The 20613-nt window shown below is 43.3% G+C and overlaps 1 protein-coding gene across 4 annotated transcripts in view; it reads left to right on the top strand.

Moving 5' to 3' along the window:
• Nucleotides 1-20613, top strand: part of LOC126252900 (bestrophin-2-like) — a 467283-nt gene that overhangs the window by 373254 nt on the left and 73416 nt on the right. For all 4 annotated transcript variants that reach the window (XM_049953873.1, XM_049953871.1, XM_049953870.1 and 1 more), the window contains one exon: nucleotides 16173-16283. In XM_049953873.1, the coding sequence (XP_049809830.1) occupies nucleotides 16173-16283 (111 nt within the window). The remainder of the gene's footprint in view (nucleotides 1-16172; nucleotides 16284-20613) is intronic.

Below are 20613 nucleotides of genomic sequence, written 5' to 3'. Positions count from 1 at the left end.
CCTGCGGTGCGAGTCATTGTCTGTCTCTTTGTTGGCGCGCGTCGTTATTAGGATTAGGAGACCTAACTTCTACAAATTCACCTTGTCGAGAGTGCCCTGCTCTGTTTGAATCTCGCCAGTTCTGATGCAATTCAAGTCTGTCGTTACGATTATATCGTCTGTCGTCATGTCGGTAGTTCCTGTAGTTTCTTTCTTGTCGGTTAAGTGGTGGAGAATTTCTCCATGAATTATCACTGCACGGTGGACCGTTGCGTCTGAAGTTATTCTGTCTCCCGTGATAATAATAGTTCTGGTTGCCATATTCTCTGTTTCTATGATTGTCTCTGTTATATTCATTACTACGGAAATGCGATCTTTCTCTGTAACTATTACTCTGCCAGTGGTTGTCATATGGGTGGTGTCTATTTTGTTCACGATTTGCGTTGCAAGAATAGCCTTGTCGTGTCCAGTTATTATTTCTGTCATCGCGGAATTGTGACGGATGTGACCTGTAATTGTTGTATTCCTGTTTTCGCGTCCCGCGATTGTCAGTGTCAATTTCCAATTCTTGTAAGAGTCCCAGAAAAGCTTCAATGTTGTCTTTGCAACGTCCTGCCAAAATAATATGTCGTAAATGTTCAGGCAATTTGATTAAGCAAATGCGGATGAGTTCTGAGGGACTGTATGGGTTTGACAGGTACTCATTCTTGTGTAACATGTCTTCAAAATATTTCACAAGACTGGAAAATTCAGATTGTTCGAAATGTTTCATCATTATGATGCTATGTTTTACTCGGTCTTGTGTAGCTTGAGACCAATATGCTGAGGGGAAGGCATGATAAAATTCTCCTTCACTGTGGCAATCGTGAATGGCCGATCGCATTCTTACAGCTGGTTCATTCTCTAAGTAGCCACACATAAATTCTAATCTGTGCTCTAATGACCAGTTGGGAGAAAAACAATGAGAGAATTGATGGAGCCACGCTTGTGGATGAATGTCGTTGCCGGAATTAAATGTTTTGAATTTACGTGTAGTAATAAACAGCTTATAGTCAAAATCATCATGTCGGCGAGTCGCATATCGGTCATTGTTACTTCGTTTCGGCGGTTCCATCTCAAAATTCGGTGTACCTTGCCAATTTCTTTCATAATTTCCGAAGTACCCCGTGTTTTTATTTTGTGGCTGTTCCATGTCCCTCTTCCCGTATTGGAGCGCGAGTGTCCTCTGAAATACGTAATTCTTGTATTACCTGCGTCAGCTGATCTTGTACCTCCCGGATTTCTGTTTGGTGTTGCGTATTAATTTGATTCTGATTTTGTTTGAATTTCTTAATTTGTTCATACTCTTCTGTGTCAGTGATGGCTACAGGTCTTGTGTCATTCAGATCATCCACCTTTGCAGATAAGTTAGTGAACTGATTCGAAAGTTCGGCTACTTTCTCCGATAGTGTACTTATTTCCTCAGTGTGTTTTTCTGAACCAAGCTTGAGAGTGTCCATTTGTGTTGAAATCGTATCTACTGTGTCCTTTAAGTTGTCCTGAGTTTTTGCAAGTTGCGTAACCGAATCTGTAGATGCAACTGAGTCAATTTTAGCTTGCAAGGTCTCATGATTTTCATGAACAATAGTTTGCAGTTCTTTCATGCCGCGAAAAAATAGGTTGAAAATGCTCACAAATTTGTGTTTTTACTTCATTACAGACTTTTTGACATTTCGATTCAATTCAATGTTATGTAACTCAGTAGGTAAATCTTCACGTGTTTGTTCAAGTGTGGTGTCTAACTTCCGAAGATTTTGTTCCATTGTGCCTAACTTTTGAAGCTTCTGTCCCATTTGTTGCATTAATTGTAATAACAATGCACTGGTGTCTGAAACATATTCCTCAGTGCTATTCGGCAATGCATTTGAACCGACAATATTCGCATTTTGAAAAGCAGTAAATGTGTCTTGACTTATTTGAGAAAACGGCGAGGACGCAAAACCTGAATCTACAGTATTTGCAAGATTGTGTCCTGTCATTTCGGATTCCTGAGGCAAGCTGTTGCCGACCGATCGATCGATCGATAATGCTTCCCTGTTCACTAATTGTTTCACTGCCTACCCCATTATTTGCAGCCCGCTCCATTTCCCTATGCACAATTACCAAATTACTACTTTGAACATTAGTTAATTCATTACTCGGCGGCGCTAACACACTGCTTTCGTCTTCACTGTCATTTCTCAGTTTACTTTGGAGCCTAGTATTACGTTTTTCACACGCCATTATTGTCACAATATTTCACACGACAACACAGTAAAACACAATTTGAAGAGCAAAATAAGAAAACACATTAACATAACATTGAAAATAATATCTCGTTAATTGCAAGCGCAGCTGCGAAATACTTGGTGCAAATCTTCATGCATGCCACAACTGTTTTACTGTACAACAATGAAAAACTACAACTATAAAGGAAATTCTCTCTACAATTACGCGCTAGCAATAAACAAAGGCTGCACTAATTGCACAAACTACAAGAAAAAATCAGAAGATTCCAGTGAGGTATCCTCGGCTAAGGGTCGACATATGAAACGTCCCCTTTGAACAATTATACAAGACTGTACTTAAACTGACACACAATTTTTTAGCGCAACGCAATCTGACTTTCAAAAACCTCTACAAAAGAATGGCCCTGACTAACATTAACCCATACGTTTCACAAATCACTTACCTCACAAAAATCTTCGTTACTGGAACTACTGCAATACAGCGAGCGCCACTACTGCCAGCTAAATAAAAGATTCAAACTACGGAAGGCACTAACTACTGATAGGCATAGTTAGCAAATGAAAGATTTTAATACAGAACAAACAATGTATTTACCTTAATAATGTTGAAAACTCATAATATGCATAGCAGTTCATGACATACAGTTTTAAAAATTTCACAACTCCATCTCTCTCCCCACATCCACCACTGCTGGCGGCTCACCTCCAACTGCGCAACGCTACGCGCTGTTCACATCCAGCTGCCGTTGCCCAACACTACAATGGCAGACAACAATGCAAACTAGCCACAGACTGCACACAGCACAGCCAGTGATTTTCATACAGAGCGCTACGTGGCGTCACCAATAAGAAAACCTAAACAGCATACTTACATTGACCACTAGTGTGCTTCGTCGAGCGTCTTCTCTATTGTAGTCAAAGCCGTTCACTGCCCACTTCCGTTCCAAAGGAGCATTTCCAAAGCCGACTTTGTCTTTTTTGGAGTCAGTGTAGAATCGGCTTCTTCTTCGTCATCCTTCGAAACAGCCAAAATTTCAACGGCAGTCAGGGCTCTGCAGACTTCCACATGATCGTCTAAATGTACTTTATTTTCCTTAGCGTTTATTCTGTCTGGAGCGAGGTTCGCTTCTGTTTCCTGGATTTCGCAAATTTTATTTCATTATTTAACGTTGTGGGCGGATGCCCTTCATGTCACATTCGTAAACTAACCTACGGGAGGGAAGTTGTCAGCACCATCTGTCTGTGAACTGTCTAAGCTTTGTTCAGAGTGTCATCGAATTTCAGGTGTTTGTGTGTCGTATTTTCTGAGGCGGAAGTAGGGAGCGTGGGAAACAACTTAAAAACCTGTCAGGCTGGCCGGAGTAGCAGTTCACGGTCGTTAATCAGTTGCGTGAGTTCGAACCGGGTCTTGGGCATTTTCCTTCTAGCAAGCTAGCTGTTGCATGTAGACTATATGAGCAGGTCGATCATAAAAATGTACGGAATCATAAAGTATTACATTCCCTTCAAAGCCAGGAAGGAGGTCTCATGTGTACTGGAACACCAAGTCTATATCTATACTGTACTGATTCTGTGGTTCCTTGATGAATTCGCATTACTTGAAACAGTGCGAAGTCCTCATAGGGGTAACATTCTTCAGTGCTTCATCAGCGTCGATCATCGGTGGCAAAACTTTATATTAGGCCACTGATCACCTTGAGTGCTATCCAACACCAAAGTCACAACTTCTTTGCGGTGCGAAGTTTAAAACTTTAAACTATTATCTGGTAAAGCGGTTGTAATTATGATGTGGTATCGCTTCGAAAAAGTGAAGTTTAACATTATCCAGACGTGGTGAATTATTGTGGACTGCGAAGTTGTCTGGAATAAGGACTTTCCTTTCCTCTTTTTTTCTTTCTTTATGTCTTTTTCTATGTTCAACCGCCACTCATTAAACAATCATGTTGTAATCCATGCCGTTTTGTTGGAGCAGTAAGATACAGGAAATGATCCGACACCATTGAAAGATTGAAGGTTAGCAGCTTTCTCTACCAAGAGGTTTTATTTTCTGACATCCGTCCCTGTTACTCTTCGTGTTATTTTTCCTCTCAACGACATTTTTCCTCTTCGACGATAAATGTTCGGTCGGGAAGATACTTCAAAAATGACCCATTTCGTCAGTAGTGAACATACAGGGTGGATCATAATTTCTCTGCAGGCTTAAGATGTCTTTTTCCACACCGAACAAGCTATAAACTCTCGAATCTTCTATACAAATCTTTTTAAAAACTATATTATGTCTTTTTAATTTCCAGACTAACATGGACTAGAATAGCCTTTTCTTTCCTTTAAGCAAATTTCCCGCAGGTATGCTTTGTCTTCTACACAAACTAAGTCGTTTCAACAAGCATTCTTCACCACACGGGAGCTCACCTTACCGAGGCCGCTTTTTCCATCCGTATGATACGTTTCACATTTTCAGAAATCTGATATTTCTACTTCAGGATTGTCGGCAATATGGCTGCTTGCACTTCCTTAAAGTCACTTTTACGATTGATTCATATCCTATATTACATTATGCGTAATTTTGATCAAACAAGGGAACAACGCAAAGAGTAGATGACGAAACTATTCGAATTATCGTGATTTCTATAGCCGCTGATCTCTAATTGCAGTGTTTGTGCCGTTTGTCATTACAATTAGTTGCATTGATCGAATGTACCAAAACATACATGATTTCTTCGACGTATTGAGATTCGAATTAGCACGAGTCGACTGTAAAATATTCCCAAGTGGCAGTATTATCCCAGATCTATCGTGATCTGAAGTGTTACCCTTAAATGACAATGCACTGTTCTGTTTTTTCTGCTTTGGTAATATACTACCGTAAAGTTAAATCTTCTGGTACAATATGTCGTAGTTGGGGCAGGAAAGGGTTAAACCGTATTGCACTCATAATGGCTGGGCATACAACAGTACTACAAGCGACATCTCACTAAAAACACTTGCACATCAGAATGCTATTATACGGCAAGCCGAGTGACAGTGTGAACGTTTGTAGACTGGGTGTTCCTATTTCAAAGATATGAATAGCGCAAGATGCTGACTCAATAAATTGGTGCTTTCTCATTCTGCTTCTCATATCAACCACAGCTGTAGCGATCTCGCCCCATTTCTCGCCTGCTACTTCCTCCCTGTCTCTCTTTTTTTTTAATATATATATATCTCCAAGCCTGGAGTTTTTTGAAAGCTACACGCTGAAAATTACTTATTGAAGGGGAGGCTTTTATGGTGTTGCATTCCAAGGACTCCCTATCGGTATTAGACTATTATACAGGCAAAATTTGTAAATTGTGTGCTTTATTCTATTTTTCACATCTCTCTCCATTTTCAGCTACTTGAAACAAAGCCCGAAGTAATAAGATAAATTTTAACGTAGCTGTCTTAAACTGTGTTACTTTCACCACATAGGAGCAGCGTGATTAGAATGCCAAGTACTGGACAGTATTACGCCTAAGTCACCAAGTCTGCAGCATTCTTGGATTTCTATAATTTCGACCAGTCTTTTGCTCATTGTTGAGATCTTATTGATTGGCACTTTTCACTTATCACAACGTCTCAAGAGAGCTTATGCGTGGAGTGGGAATATGGCATAAAATACACTATATATTTCATATGACCATTTTCACGTTATTTACGAGGAAATATTTTTACGTATTCGTGCTGGTACAGACCTGAACTTAATGTTAGTTATGAGCGGTGTCTCTAGAGCATACGATAGACGAGTGCGGAAAAGTACAGACTGAATCGTGCAGGAATGCGGTTCACCGTTCCCCGGTTTTTGTTAAATCCTGCGGACTATTGTATAACTTGTTCTCCGAGGACAGGGCAGCAAGGAGACAGCTTACCCTGACCGTTGTGTAACAGTCTACAGAACGTAGTCTCCCTCTCCAGAATAGCGTAGAAACACTTCTCTTGGGTAATATACCGATCACACAATATTTGCTAAAACTGCATCCCGTCGTATTATCGGTCCTCTGATAATGCTTGGGTATAAATCGATTACAGAGGGAATGAGAAACACCAGCTCAGTAGCTACGAATCATCTCACCATTACCTTTTTTAACGAACTGTGATGAGTCAGATATCTTGCCAACACTCGGAAGCATAATTGAAAGTTTGAATTTTCAAGATAAAACAGTCTGAGAATGGAAAGGACCTAGCAATTGCAATAGAGGCAAAGTCGAACTGGAAGAGTTAGATATCATAAATAGTAATAATGAGGAAAATGGGATGGAAATCAGTATGGAAAAGAATAACGTATTTTGTTTGACATACTTAGTATATCGGGGAGAAAGGAAGGAGTATTTGTTCATAACTCGATCACAAAATCGGTCACAGTCCAGACTTGGCCCCGTAAGATTTTCATGACGGTGTCAACAAGCAGGTCTCTCGTTAGGAGAAATGGGTTCGTTGCCAGGGTGACTGTGCTGAGAAATAAATATATAGACACGAAGAACAAAGATATATAATGCTAACAACGTTTGTTTTATTTTAAAGGCTTTAAGAAATTTCACAAAAAAGTTATGCTAAACATTTATGTTAAGTTTCGAATTTTTATTGCCACCTGGAGCGATGCCAAACGTTTGCCACCAAATTGCAGTCAACAGCTGATGGTGGTAAGAAGTGACCGTAGTTTTTTTTTAATAAAAACCGTTGGCAATTACATCTCGCATCGAAAAAAAATGTTTTCATTTGCATCTGTGGCTCTACCCCAGAGATGAAGGTTAGCTGCGATGCACTGCCTCACGAAGAAACTGAGGGTAGTACGAAGTAAACTTCGCGAGACGACTTTGAGAAAACGACCGACTGTAAAAGGAGACAGAGACGAGGGACGGGTCAGTAGAGCGGCGCCGCTGGAGACGCCGCTATCGTGCTCTGGAATCGATCGCGGGACCTGTACAGCTAGACCGACTGGACGACGCCGTCGCGGCGCCACGACGGGACACGTGCGAGACGCGAGACCCTTCCTCCCTCCTCTCAGACCGCCTCCACCCCCACCCTTCCGCATTTCGACTTATAGCGCATGCCTGAATCAGTGTGTCCACGTGGACAGCAGTTCGTACTTTGAAACATCTGCAGCGAAACAATACACACCACAGAATCGCTGCGCTGCTGAAGCCTTCTTAGAATGGACCCAGTGTATTGTCGTTCTCCTTTGCCAACTTAGATACCATACTATGCCACGACCCAGTTGTTAACTACCGTGTAGCGCATTCTGCGTGTGCTGTACGACCAGTTGCTTCCCTCGACTGCCCGTAGGTTAATTTTCGATCCTCGTCACTTGTAGTACGCTCTCTACACTTGAGTATAGCACACACTTTCCTCGCAGATAGTGCGACAATATGTGAAATGCCACCGACCACCGACAGAATACATGGGTTTTACATCATACTGCAGTTTCCTTTCTATACGCCGGAAATTACAATCTGAGGTGAGGCAAATCTCATCCTAGATTTTCCAGCACTGTCGTAGCCGAGATAGATAACTGTGTAAATAAATCTGGAACAGATTCTGATGACCAAGGAGACGAATATTCAAATGGTTCAAAGGGCTCTGAGCACTATACGACTTAACTTCTGAGGTCATCAGTCGCCTAGAACTTAGAACTAATTAAACCTAACTAACCTAAGGACATCACACACATCCATGCCCGAGGCAGCATTCGAACCTGCGACCGTAGCGGTCACTCGGTTCCAGACTGTAGCGCCTAGAACAGCACGGCCACTCCGGCCGGCGGAGACGAATATTTTGAAACACTATTCCATCAATTTAATTATATCGTCACATGTCCCTAATTTTTACGTCAGCCTTGCTGATAAAAGACATAAAACTATCATTGAAAAGTTTTAAAACAGTGCAGCGTTCATTAACAGTGAACTAATTATAGAAAGGACATAAGCTTAAACGAAAAAATGTGGAGGTACGAATGTGCCGTACTGTGCAGAACAGTGCTGGTATCAAAATAACGTGACTTGTGAAAGCAACGTAAAACCTAAATCAGTATGAATAAGTTAACGTCCGTTCGTCTGGTGGTATTGCAAATTTTGAAGTCATTTGCCGATGGTACTCCGATGGAAGTTATAAAAACTCAGAGAAAGCGGTGCAGTGATTAAGACACTGGACTCAGAATTCTGGATGATTGATGTTCAAATCCTCAGCTGTTCAAATGTATTCATTTATTGTAATATTTTGTCCTTTAGGCATGTCTTCACGTACCGGTATTGTTGGCTCTTCATCTGTCTATCTTCTTGTTGTCATCACATAATTGTTTTGACGGTTCCTAAGCAGTTTATTTTTTCTCTTTAATATACACTGTACTATTTGTCTATTTTTACCAACGCTTCTTAATACTCGTTCAAATAACTTAATAGAATGCAGCCGGGCAGTGTCTTCGACAACCGGCGATATTTCGACAGGTGCACATTGTCATTTTCAAAACAAAACCCAGGTCTCACATTCTTAGTACATCATCATTCTTACAACTTCGTCCAGTTCGTTCTCCGTCCTCCTCTATATTCACATGTCAAAGTCCTCCAATCTTTTTCCATCTTATTTCCCTAACACTCATGTTTCTGCGGCACACACAACATTCACCACTGACGATGTCGGCGTTATTACACGTAAAAACATCATATTACTCTGTCGTGAACACTGGTTGTCTCTCTGTAGAAACAAACTCAGGGAGATGAAACCCTTCCCTCGGCTTGGGCGACTTTCCTCACTTCCTTTCGTTACTACGGAATATTTTTAACTTCACTACTGTGGGTACTGTCTTTCAGCCATCGTCGTCCGTTAAGCTGCGATCCTCACACCAGTTGGACATCACTGTTACGCACCACTGACGGTGCGTCGCTTTCTCACCCAATGTGAGTGTTTTAACCACCTAGCGCTTTAATGTACTTTTGTCATTTGAGCTATCCGAGGTTTTGGCAGGTACAGCACAGACAACAGAACGCGTTCTATCCTTTATTCGCCGTAACAACACGACGGAGGAGATGTCATTATCGATAGTGAACATCGGTAGTCGTAAAAACTCTTCACCGCTGTGATGGATCTTTATACTATGTCCGCTGCTTTGTAACGAGCGTCCCATGTTTACTGTTATTTTTCATTGTTTTATTCGCCTATTAATGCGCTTAGGCACCTGTTGGTCGAGTAACTTCAAGGACCATGGAGTGTCTTCCCTAGAAAATGACCCATTTTATGTAATCATTTGGGTGCTAATGACCTAATATGTTGAAAAGGTAAAAGCGTTTAACCAGACTTTTTCTCAGATTTTTGCTCATATGTAAGTTTTCCCTATATACAATATGATGATTGAACGCTGAGATGACTCGTTTGTAAATGATGCAGTTGGTTTCTTCCCTATCCTTGTCTACTTGGGACTTATGCTCTAACGCTAATGATTTCTTTATTGAGGCGACGAAAAATTCTGGTGTTCTTGTTTTTAGTATTGATCACCTTCATCCTGCATCTGAATGGGTGTACTTGACAGTTTTGGCTTTCCGGTGGAATCAGATGGTTTCAGGCGTGCACTACACGCAAGAAGTGGCTACCAGGATGGTAGAGTACCTGTCGCTTGCACAGTGTTTCATTTTTGTACTTTTTAATTTTTTTTAGGTCAGAGTAACCACTCCTCCATCCCCTCGTGGGATCAGGGATGATTGCCTTCCGAAATCAAAGATACATCAGCCACATTATTCTCAGAGAATGCTTGCCCACACATATCGCAAATAGATATTGTTAATATGTTATTACCAAACTGCAGGATTATCCGTGGTCAGGACCCAGAACTAGTATCACTTATTGAAGATTGTTGTATCCAGATAGTATTAGGAAAAGATAGTTGGTTGAAACCGGGAGTGAATAGGAACGAAGTCCTAAATTCAGACTGGAGTATTTATTGTAAGGATAGGTTAGTCGCCAGTGGTCGCGGCGTCTTTATTACCGTAAAGAATTCGATAATATACAGCAAGGTTATCACGGATTCCGAATGTGAATTAATATAGGTGGAGATATGCAGCAAAGGTGGGCCAAACAAATTAATCGGATGCTTTTAAGACCACCTACGTCAGGAGATGTAGTGGTAGATAGCTTCAGATAGAACTTGCAGAATATTGTGAATAAGTTCCCTGACAGTGTTGTTTTAATGAGGGATGATTTCAACTTGCTGGGTATACATTGAGAGAGTCATGCTATCAAAACTGGTGCCAGAGACATAGATTAATGAGAGATTATTCTGAAAGGCTTCACCAAAAATTATTTCGAACACATAATTAGAGAACCAACTAGTGACGGTAACACCTTAGACACACTAGCAAAAAACAGACCTGAACTTCTCGAATAACGTAGAGGAGGGTATTAATGATGATAAGGCCATGATAGCATCTATATGACTATGAATTTTATAAAGAATGTCAAGAAAGCTAGGAAAATATTTTTCCTTTAACAAGAGTGGCAGGATATAAATCGCAGAATATCTGAGTAGTCAATGTCAGATATTCGGTGATGGGACGATGAAGTGGAACACAAATGCAAAAATGCGAAAGCATTGTTTTATATGTCATAGACAAGTATATTTCGAGCAGGGTCTTAAGAGAACTTCAAAATGGCAGATATTGAGATAACTGATAGCAGAATGGGAAAAACAACTACAATCGCTTCGTAGTGGAAAGGGATAAGGGCCAGATGAGATACCTATAAGTTTCTAAAGGGATTGTTGACGTTAATCTGTTTGAGGTATGGAACATGTTTTATGTTCAAGAATTATGATGTTTCTCGAGAACGAAATTCTCCTCTTCAAAAATCAACGTGGTTTCCGCAGACAGAGATCTTGCTAAGCTCAGCTCGCTCTGTTCATTTCTGAAATTGCCAGCGCTGTAGACGTTGGCGCTCAGGTTGATTCCGTGTTCCTTGATTTCAGGAAGGCATTTAACAGTATCTCGCGCTATCGTTCAGTGGAAAAAAAGAGCGTACCGAATATCGGACCAGATTTGCGACTGGACTGAAGACGTCTTTGCAGAGAGAACTCAGCGCGTCGTTCTTAATGGAACAAAATCGACGGATGTAAAGGTAATTTGGAGGGCACTCCAAGGAAGTGTGAAAGGTCTGTTGCTGTTTACAATTTACAGAAATGATCTTGTAAAATGCATCGGTAACTCTTTAAGTCTGTTCACAGATACTGCGGTTGTCTATAAGAAGATAGCAAAGCCGGAAGACAGTATAGATTTGCAAAACGACCTGCAGAGGATTGATGAATGGTGCAGGCTCTGGCTATTGAGCCTGATCGTAAAGAAATGTAGCATATTGCGCATACATAGGAAAAGAAATCCAATACTGTACGACTACACTGTTGATGACAAACTACGTCTGGAAAAAGTTTCAACCGTAAAATATTTTGGAGCAACTTAATGGGAAAGAACACACGAAACAAGTGATAAGAAAAGCAGACGCCAGCCTGAGAGGTTAGGAAATGTAACTAATCCACGAAAGAAGCTGGTTGTAAGACGCTTGTTCGACCGATTCCTGAGTACTGTTCATCGATCTGGGATCCGTGCCAGGTAGGACTGATAGAAGAGGTAGACAAGATCGAACTAAGAGCGGCGCGTTTCGTCACAGGATCGTTTAGTCGGTGTTGTCTTGTGACCAGGTGAGTGGCTGAATTGGCCGAACTTCCCTGCTGTTTGTTTTAGGCCTTGGAAAAAACTGCAGTCTCCATTCGTAAACTGTTTTACAATGAACATTAACTCAGACCAATTGGACGAGTCCAAGTTCAAACTATTGAAAGTCAGATTAACAGAAATGTTTGCTATTGTCTTAAGCATTGATGGACACCATAACTTCATCATATTGCCTGTTTCTGTGGAGGCATGTACAAGTAATGGTCATTCCTTGATCGATGGACTGGATTGTCGAAGTAGTGTTCGGTGGAGAAAATTACTTATTAGACCGATCAAGATGATCAGCAACAGCATTGTGTAAAAGCAACAACGCTTCCATATCTGAAGTTTTCGGTTCAGTTTCTCAGGGTATGAAGTCGTGCTTGAACCAGCCAGACAATAGCAGTGTGTTACTTTACTGTAAATGACAGAGAGATTTTGCATAATACCCCAGGTTTTACAGATTTCCCAATTACGATTGATTTCAGACATTTTGAAATACTAGAGTCAGTACACAGAAGATTTGCAATTCGTTCCTTACTGAATTTACGTCCGCGTGTTGAAAAGCCATTTTCATCTGCTTGCAGACCTGTGGCAAAGACAAATTTTCCTTTTCATAGACAGTCTTCCATTCTTTGCGAAATTTTTCAGTACCTGCAACGTCGGCTCTTTAACTATCCCCACACTCTGTACTGTTAAAGATATTGCGCCGAATATAGAATCTGAACAACCATCTAGTATTACTTTTTTAAACCTGTTTGGCCTAATTTGTCTGCAAATATGTCCGCTGCAGACTGCAGTTTTACTCCTGGTATAGCAGCTTCGCGAAACTTGTTTTTTATACGAGGTGTACCAACATCATCAGCAATGGTCAATTTTGGTTCTGTTCTCAGTTCTCATTTTCTGGTTAGTTCATCTTGTTTTACCACCAACTCCGCAGTTTTATTACTATATTTTGTCTTAAGAAGTCAACGGAGCTACTGTAATGCTAAACTCCGTAAGAAGACTTTGGGTAGAAGCAATGGCTCGGATTTTATCAAGAGCTCTCATTTTATCTCCCGAACTTAACGATGTACATTTACTCATCTTTGTTATTGTATTATACTGTACAACAATATATTTTTGAGTGACCACAGGGACAGAATTTAGCACTACTTGCGTGGGCTTCTGCAAGCAAACTTCTTAGGTGATTGTGATTCACAGTGATAGACACGTTACTCATTATTAACCACAGGTGAAGTGATGGGAGGAAATACGTTCAGCATTTTATAGTAAATGAGATTGGCACAATGATATCCTGGATAGGAAGGCGGCAGCATTTCATTTTGCGATAAAATACGAGCACTAATTATCACTAATTCCGAATATACACTCCTGGAAATTGAAATAAGAACACCGTGAATTCATTGTCCCAGGAAGGGGAAACTTTATTGATACATTCCTGGGGTCAGATACATCACATGATCACACTGACAGAACCACAGGCACATAGACAGGCAACAGAGCATGCACAATGTCGGCACTAGTACAGTGTATATCCACCTTTCGCAGCAATGCAGGCTGCTATTCTCCCATGGAGACGATCGTAGAGATGCTGGATGTAGTCCTGTGGAACGGCTTGCCATGCCATTTCCACCTGGCGCCTCAGTTGGACCAGCGTTCGTGCTGGACGTGCAGACCGCGTGAGACGACGCTTCATCCAGTCCCAAACATGCTCAATGGGGGACAGATCCGGAGATCTTGCTGGCCAGGGTAGTTGACTTACACCTTCTAGAGCACGTTGGGTGGCACGGGATACATGCGGACGTGCATTGTCCTGTTGGAACAGCAAGTTCCCTTGCCGGTCTAGGAATGGTAGAACGATGGGTTCGATGACGGTTTGGATGTACCGTGCACTATTCAGTGTCCCCTCGACGATCACCAGTGGTGTACGGCCAGTGTAGGAGATCGCTCCCCACACCATGATGCCTGGTGTTGGCCATGTGTGCCTCGGTCGTATGCAGTCCTGATTGTGGCGCTCACCTGCACGGCGCCAAACACGCATACGACCATCATTGGCACCAAGGCAGAAGCGACTCTCATCGCTGAAGACGACACGTCTCCATTCGTCCCTCCATTCACGCCTGTCGCGACACCACTGGAGGCGGGCTGCACGATGTTGGGGCGTGAGCGGAAGACGGCCTAACGGTGTGCGGGACCGTAGCCCAGCTTCATGGAGACGGTTGCGAATGGTCCTCGCCGATACCCCAGGAGCAACAGTGTCCCTAATTTGCTGGGAAGTGGCGGTGCGGTCCCGTACGGCACTGCGTAGGATCCTACGGTCTTGGCGTGCATCCGTGCGTCGCTGCGGTCCGGTCCCAGGTCGACGGGCACGTGCACCTTCCGCCGACCACTGGCGACAACATCGATGTACTGTGGAGACCTCACGCCCCACGTGTTGAGCAATTCGGCGGTACGTCCACCCGGCCTCCCGCATGCCCACTATACGCCCTCGCTCAAAGTCCGTCAACTGCACATACGGTTCACGTCCATGCTGTCGCGGCATGCTACCAGTGTTAAAGACTGCGATGGAGCTCCGTATGCCACGGCAAACTGGATGACACTGACGGCGGCGGTGCACAAATGCTGCGCAGCTAGCGCCATTCGACGGCCAACACCGCGGTTCCTGGTGTGTCCGCTGTGCCGTGCGTGTGATCATTGCTTGTACAGCCCTCTCGCAGTGTCCGGAGCAAGTACGGTGGGTCTGACACACCGGTGTCAATGTGTTCTTTTTTCCATTTCCAGGAGTGTATGTGAGTTGACTGTATTTAAGATATGAAATACTCCAATTAACAAAAGTGAAAACGAAAAGCAGAAAATGAGACGTTTACGTAAGGCAACAGAATGTTTATTTCCACATTTATATAGTAGTGCAGTTGTACACCGCAAGATACCGTTCAGTTTGTGACGGAAGGTACTTGGTGTAAAACAACCATTTCCCACCTTTCCTGACACTTCGCTAGGTTCGTGTGATTCTTGCACGTTAAATCTGACAGCAGATATGCTCCTTGTTGTGTACTAAGCAAGATCTACACGAGAAATACGGCGAGAGACCTCCACCAAACAGGCGCCACCACTCGCCTGGCATCTCTCACCTCTGCACAGCGGCCTCTAGATGACGCTCACGAACACGGGCCTCTTCCTGCTTCCACGCCACTTCCTCCGCCAATAGAATGGGCATCAGCCAATAGGGAACGCAGTCAACTGCAGGCTACTTTGCTTCACAGAATGAGATTTTTCACTCTGCAGCGGAGTGTGCGCTGATATGAAACTTCCTGGCACATTAAAACTGTGTGCCGGACCGAGACACGAACTCGGGACTTTTGCCTTTCGCGGGCAAGTGCTCTACCATCTGACCTACCCAAGCACGACTCACGCCCCGTCCTCACAGCTTTACTTCTGCCAGTACCTCGCAATATCCTTTCTTTCAGGAGTGCTAGTTCTGCAAGGTTCACAGGAGAGCTTCTGTAATGTTTGGAAGGTAGGAGCGAGGTACTGGCAGAAGTAAAGCTGTGAGGACGGGGCGTGAGTCGTGCTTGGGTAACTCAGATGGTAGAGCACTTACTGGCGAAAGGCAAAGGTCCCGGGTTAGAGTCTCGGTCCGGCACACAGTTTTAATCTGCCAGGAAGTTTATTACTTTGCTTCAGCCTCAAACTGGTGGACATTGATACTTTCACTGCCAGACACGAAAAGACAACGCGCTGCGGACATTTGGACAGTTCGAAACCAGCGGTCAGACAGTTCGCATCAGGATCTGCGGTTAGCTCAGACTACCTTTTGGTCTAGCAGTCGCTATTTATGGAGTAATTGGAATATCAAGTGTCGGCCCAACTACAGTCAGTTATATTCACAATATATAGACTCTGAACAGAGAGCAACAATGATGTAGATTTCATTGTATTAGATTTAGGACATAAAGTGCCATGCATCAAACAATACCAAAGTTAATTACTAGTCTGTAACATACGCTTACTAATCATAGCACGCAACAAGCATCGTTGGTGACCTCTGTGATTACAACTGAATTGTCTGTGAGCAGCTTTAGGGATCTAAAGCCTTTATTTCGAATGTTATTTGTCTATAATTTCTGTTTTATTTGGACTATCACGTGTTGACATGCTTCAGCACTATATGCTTAATATATCACATTATGGTTAATCTGAAGGTATCGTTTGTGTTTTTCAGATGGCGTGGCAGCATCTACAAGCTGGTGTGGCCAGACCTCATGGTCTTCTTGCTGCTGTATTACGTTCTCAACTTCACCTACCGTTTCTGGCTGAACGAAGACCAGAGAAAGTAAGTACTTTCATAGTATCTCAATAGGGGAGACAGCAACTATCCTACACAGTGACCACTGTGTGCGACGTAGAGCTCATAATCTCTCTTGTTTGTCAGTGACTCAAGAATAATTTCTACAGGTTAAGGACAAGGACTCAGTCATTCCAGATAAAGTACTGGGAGGAATCGGCTCATGGGACACAGTTAATAGATGAACTCACAGTTGGAATTCAACGTCAGTACACGCAGTGCCATAGTTTCAGTTGTGTTAGAAGTGACATTCTACTCCATCCGCTGCCTGATGGAAAAAAGTGAAGCACACAAGATATGATCAGATGTTAACATAAATTCATACATGCGCACGCCATCGGTTGGTATAATGCCCACCAGAGTGCAATAGTGTTGAAACTTTCCTGGCAGATTAAAACTGTGTGCCCGACCGAGACTCGAACTCGGGACCTTTGCCTTTCGCGGGCAAGTGCTCTACCATCTGAGCTACCGAAGCACGACTCACGCCCGGTCCTCACAGCTTTACTTCTGCCAGTATCTCGTCTCCTACCTTCTAAACTTTACAGAAGCTCTCCTGCGAAACTTGCAGAACTAGCACTCCTGAAAGAAAGGATACTGCGGAGACATGGCTTAGCCACAGCCTGGGGGATGTTTCCAGAACGAGATCCTCACTTTGCAGCGTGAGTCGTGCTTCCGTAGCTCAGATGGTAGAGCACTTGCCCGCGAAAGGCAAAGGTCCCGAGTTCGAGTCTCGGTCGGGCACACAGTTTTAATCTGCCAGGAAAGTTTCATATCAGCGCACACTCCGCTGCAGAGTGAAAATCTCATTCTGCAATAGTGTTGTTCGTCTTTGGTATCGTTACCAGACCTAGTAGAGTATACAATGGTGTAAGCAGCATCAGACATTCAGTGATCCTATGAACGACACAAAGACGTTGTGTACTTGTGTGAGACAGCATTATCAGATAAAAGTTTGAAAGGATCCTCATTGTGGGTCTTCATTTCGCTAGTTGGTCGAATTGTGCAGTATCCAGTTTTGTGAGCAGGCAGCTCGACAGTGGTTGGATAATTTTTCTCTCTTCTTTAGCGTCAGTTGGAGTCTCGTATTTAATTATGAATTTTGTAGAAAGATAGTACTTCTTTCTGGTACCACTTCTTCAAAAAATTTCTCGTCACTGAATTTCCAAAATAAATCACAATACTGATATCTTCCAATTAATTGTAACAACTTTGCAAAAGTTTTATTAGCGCACATCGTGTACAGAGTCATGTAACGTAATAGCAAGTTCAGAATATAGCTCTTGATCTTCCAGTATCGCAAGATCGACGGACAGTTTTTTTCAATACTGGTTACATCTTTCTTATTATACTATTACAAAAAATAAGCATAGTAAGAACTGCACGCTCCTGGTGTCTTCTTTAAAAACTCTGGCTGCTGATTTGATAACTACTATACCCGGTACCGTTACCTGCTTTCTCAGATGTGAAGACTGGCGTCACCGATAACTTATTGCTGTGACGCTCAGGAAATAAAATAACATCTTTTGTGGGAATACTGCAAAGTACATAACATAATTTTTAAGTCACAATTTCATTACAGTATGAATTCCACTTGACATATAACTTCGTCATTCGAAAGACCAGTAATGATATGACTGTATATTTCACATCGCTACACCACATTGAAAAGTACTTGGTAACCTATGATACAAACCAAAATACCTTGACAGTAGCACTCTGAGAGGAATAAGTCATCTTTTTAACCCTGTGGAAAACTGTCCGTCTTGGCAAACAGTGGTATTGTCTGTCAGTTCTATTTTGTGAAGCTAAGATCACGATTCTTTAATGTCAGACAATTTAGGTATTATGTATAGATACGGAATGATGGTGTACTGTGTTCAAATGGTTCTGAGCACTATGGGACTTAACATCTGAGGTCATCAGTCCCCTAGAACTTAGAACTACTTAAACCTAACTAATCTAAGGACACCACACACATCCATGCCCGAGGCAGGATTCGAACCTGTGGCCGCGCGGTTCCAGACTGAAGTGCCTAGAACCGCTCGGCCACACCGGCCATCTATCTGCAGTGTTTCACTTTAACAAAAACAGCTCTGTCCTTTAGACATACATAATTATACAGCATTTTTTTTGACAACTCTGCCACAGGATTTGTGATTGTGTATCTGTAATGCTGTGTGAACTATACAGGATTTCAAAAACATATACATATCTTCCATGGCGCACATTCTGAAGAATGTTGTAACTAATGTGCATGTAGTGAAGGTATCTCGTATTTCCCTTTAGTATCCAGATGTTGTCACATTCTTTGTGTAAATGAAAATACAAATTTAATAAAGATAGTGTACAAGAACATCTTTGCTCTTAATGGTTACCTTAGCATGTATGGGTTGCTTTCTTCTCCATCCCATCGTGATACAGTCGCTCAACTCGTCCAGAGTGTGTACAGAGTAGTTGTAGGAGCATTTCCTCCTATTCCCCAAATGTCTACCCAGAAAAACTTCCAAAAACACACAATGCAAACCGCCAAAGTGGTCCCTTATGCACGGTGGAGAAAAATTGGGTCACGAAATTTTAACCTTGGATAGCTGATGCCAGTACCAACCAAAATTGCCAATATTGTGTAGGACGACAATGCACCATTTTTAAACTACGGAAACTTGGCGCCACGCGCTCCGATTGGCCGTGGGATTGCTCTGTTGCCCTTCGTCGGTTGACGGGCAGCGCTATGGTTGACGGTTCACACATACGAAAGTCCCTTGCCTCGTCACTGCCACAACGTGATACGCACACGTGTCGAATAGGTCTTGCTGTTTGTCTCCACCTCACGTCAGAGGCATTCACACGTAAGCTTCACTTCGGAGAACACACACGTCTCCTACGATTTAGTCACACAGTAAGAATGGCGGCACAGTATTCGTTTGAAGAACAATGAGATATGGTTTTTGTTTACGGACTTGCCGACGGTAATGAGCATGAAGCTTGGCTGTTGTATGAGGAACGATACTCAGCAAGACGCCATCCACACCCGCAGACGTTGACAGCAAGTCACCAACGACTTGGCGAAATAGGCTCCTTATCGGTATATCGTGGTGATGCTGGAAGACTCGAACACGACGGGATGCTGCATTTGAAGAGACTGTTCGCGAGCGCTTCGAGGAAGCATCTACGACAAGTACTCCAGCGTTTGGACACGACGTGACGGTCACTCATCGGGTTAGTCTGGGAGGTTTTGAGGGATGAGCGCCAGCATCCAATTAGTTTCCACCCTGTCCTAGACATAAATCCTGTGGCGGACTGTGAACACAGGCTAGGGTTTTGCCGGTGGTTTCGAGAAACTCTACCCGGCTGGCTGGAAGCTGTTACCCTGGACATACGGCTACACATGCGGTTGCAGCATGATGAGGCACCCTTACATAACAGTCGTGTTGTGCGCAGACGTTTAAATGAACTGTCCGACGGCCGAGTAATTGGCAGAGGTGCTCGTAGGACATTGGCGCCCGGAATCACCAGACCTCACTCCACTGGACTTTTTCATGGGGGGATTCTTCAAGGTTCTAGTTCACCCACCCGGACGCGAACGACGTAGAAACGAATAGTTCGGCAAAACACCGTTCGACGTTACCAAGCTTGTGTCGCTTCAGAGGGTCGCCAGTTCCAGCACCTGCGTTAAGTAAGCAATGTCCTAGCTACAAAAAAGGCCCATTTCAGGGCCGAAACAATTTGTAAGAGACTTTCTGTACGCGAACTAACAGCTGTTCACGGGTTTGTTCCCGGTACGTCTTATCGTGAAACTACAACGGATGTGTAGGGACCCCGGCGGATTCGCCCCAAGGCCCTAAGAGTGGAAGGATGGCGCGCTACCACTGAGCGTGCGGGCCGCCTTGGATACATTGCCATCTCCGACAGGCGAAGCATTCGCGGTCATGCTTTGTCCAGAGCATCCGGCAAACGGAAATCCCGCGGCCAACTGGAGCGCATGGCGCCAAGTTTCCATAGTTCAAAAATTGTGCTTTGTCGACCTACACAACACTAGTAATTTTGGTTCCTAGGCATCAGCTATCCAGGGTTAAAATTTCGTGACACAATTTTTCTGCACCCTGTATATAAGAAAACACGTAGGCTGTGATGTAGGTGCGGAGTGGCCGAGCGGTTGTAGGCGCTGCAGTCTGGAACCGCGCGACCGCTACGGTCGCAGGTTCGAATCCTGCCTCGGTCATGGATGTGTGTGATGTCCTTAGGTTAGTTAGGTTTAACTAGTTCTAAGTTCTAGGCGACTGATGACCTCAGGAGTTAAGTCCCATAGTGCTCAGAGTCA

The sequence above is a fragment of the Schistocerca nitens genome, chromosome 4 (assembly GCF_023898315.1).
Source record: "Schistocerca nitens isolate TAMUIC-IGC-003100 chromosome 4, iqSchNite1.1, whole genome shotgun sequence".
In the NCBI taxonomy this organism is placed as follows: domain Eukaryota; kingdom Metazoa; phylum Arthropoda; class Insecta; order Orthoptera; family Acrididae; genus Schistocerca; species Schistocerca nitens.
Note: the sequence above shows the minus strand (reverse complement) of the source record. Positions and strands in the feature narration are given on the sequence as shown.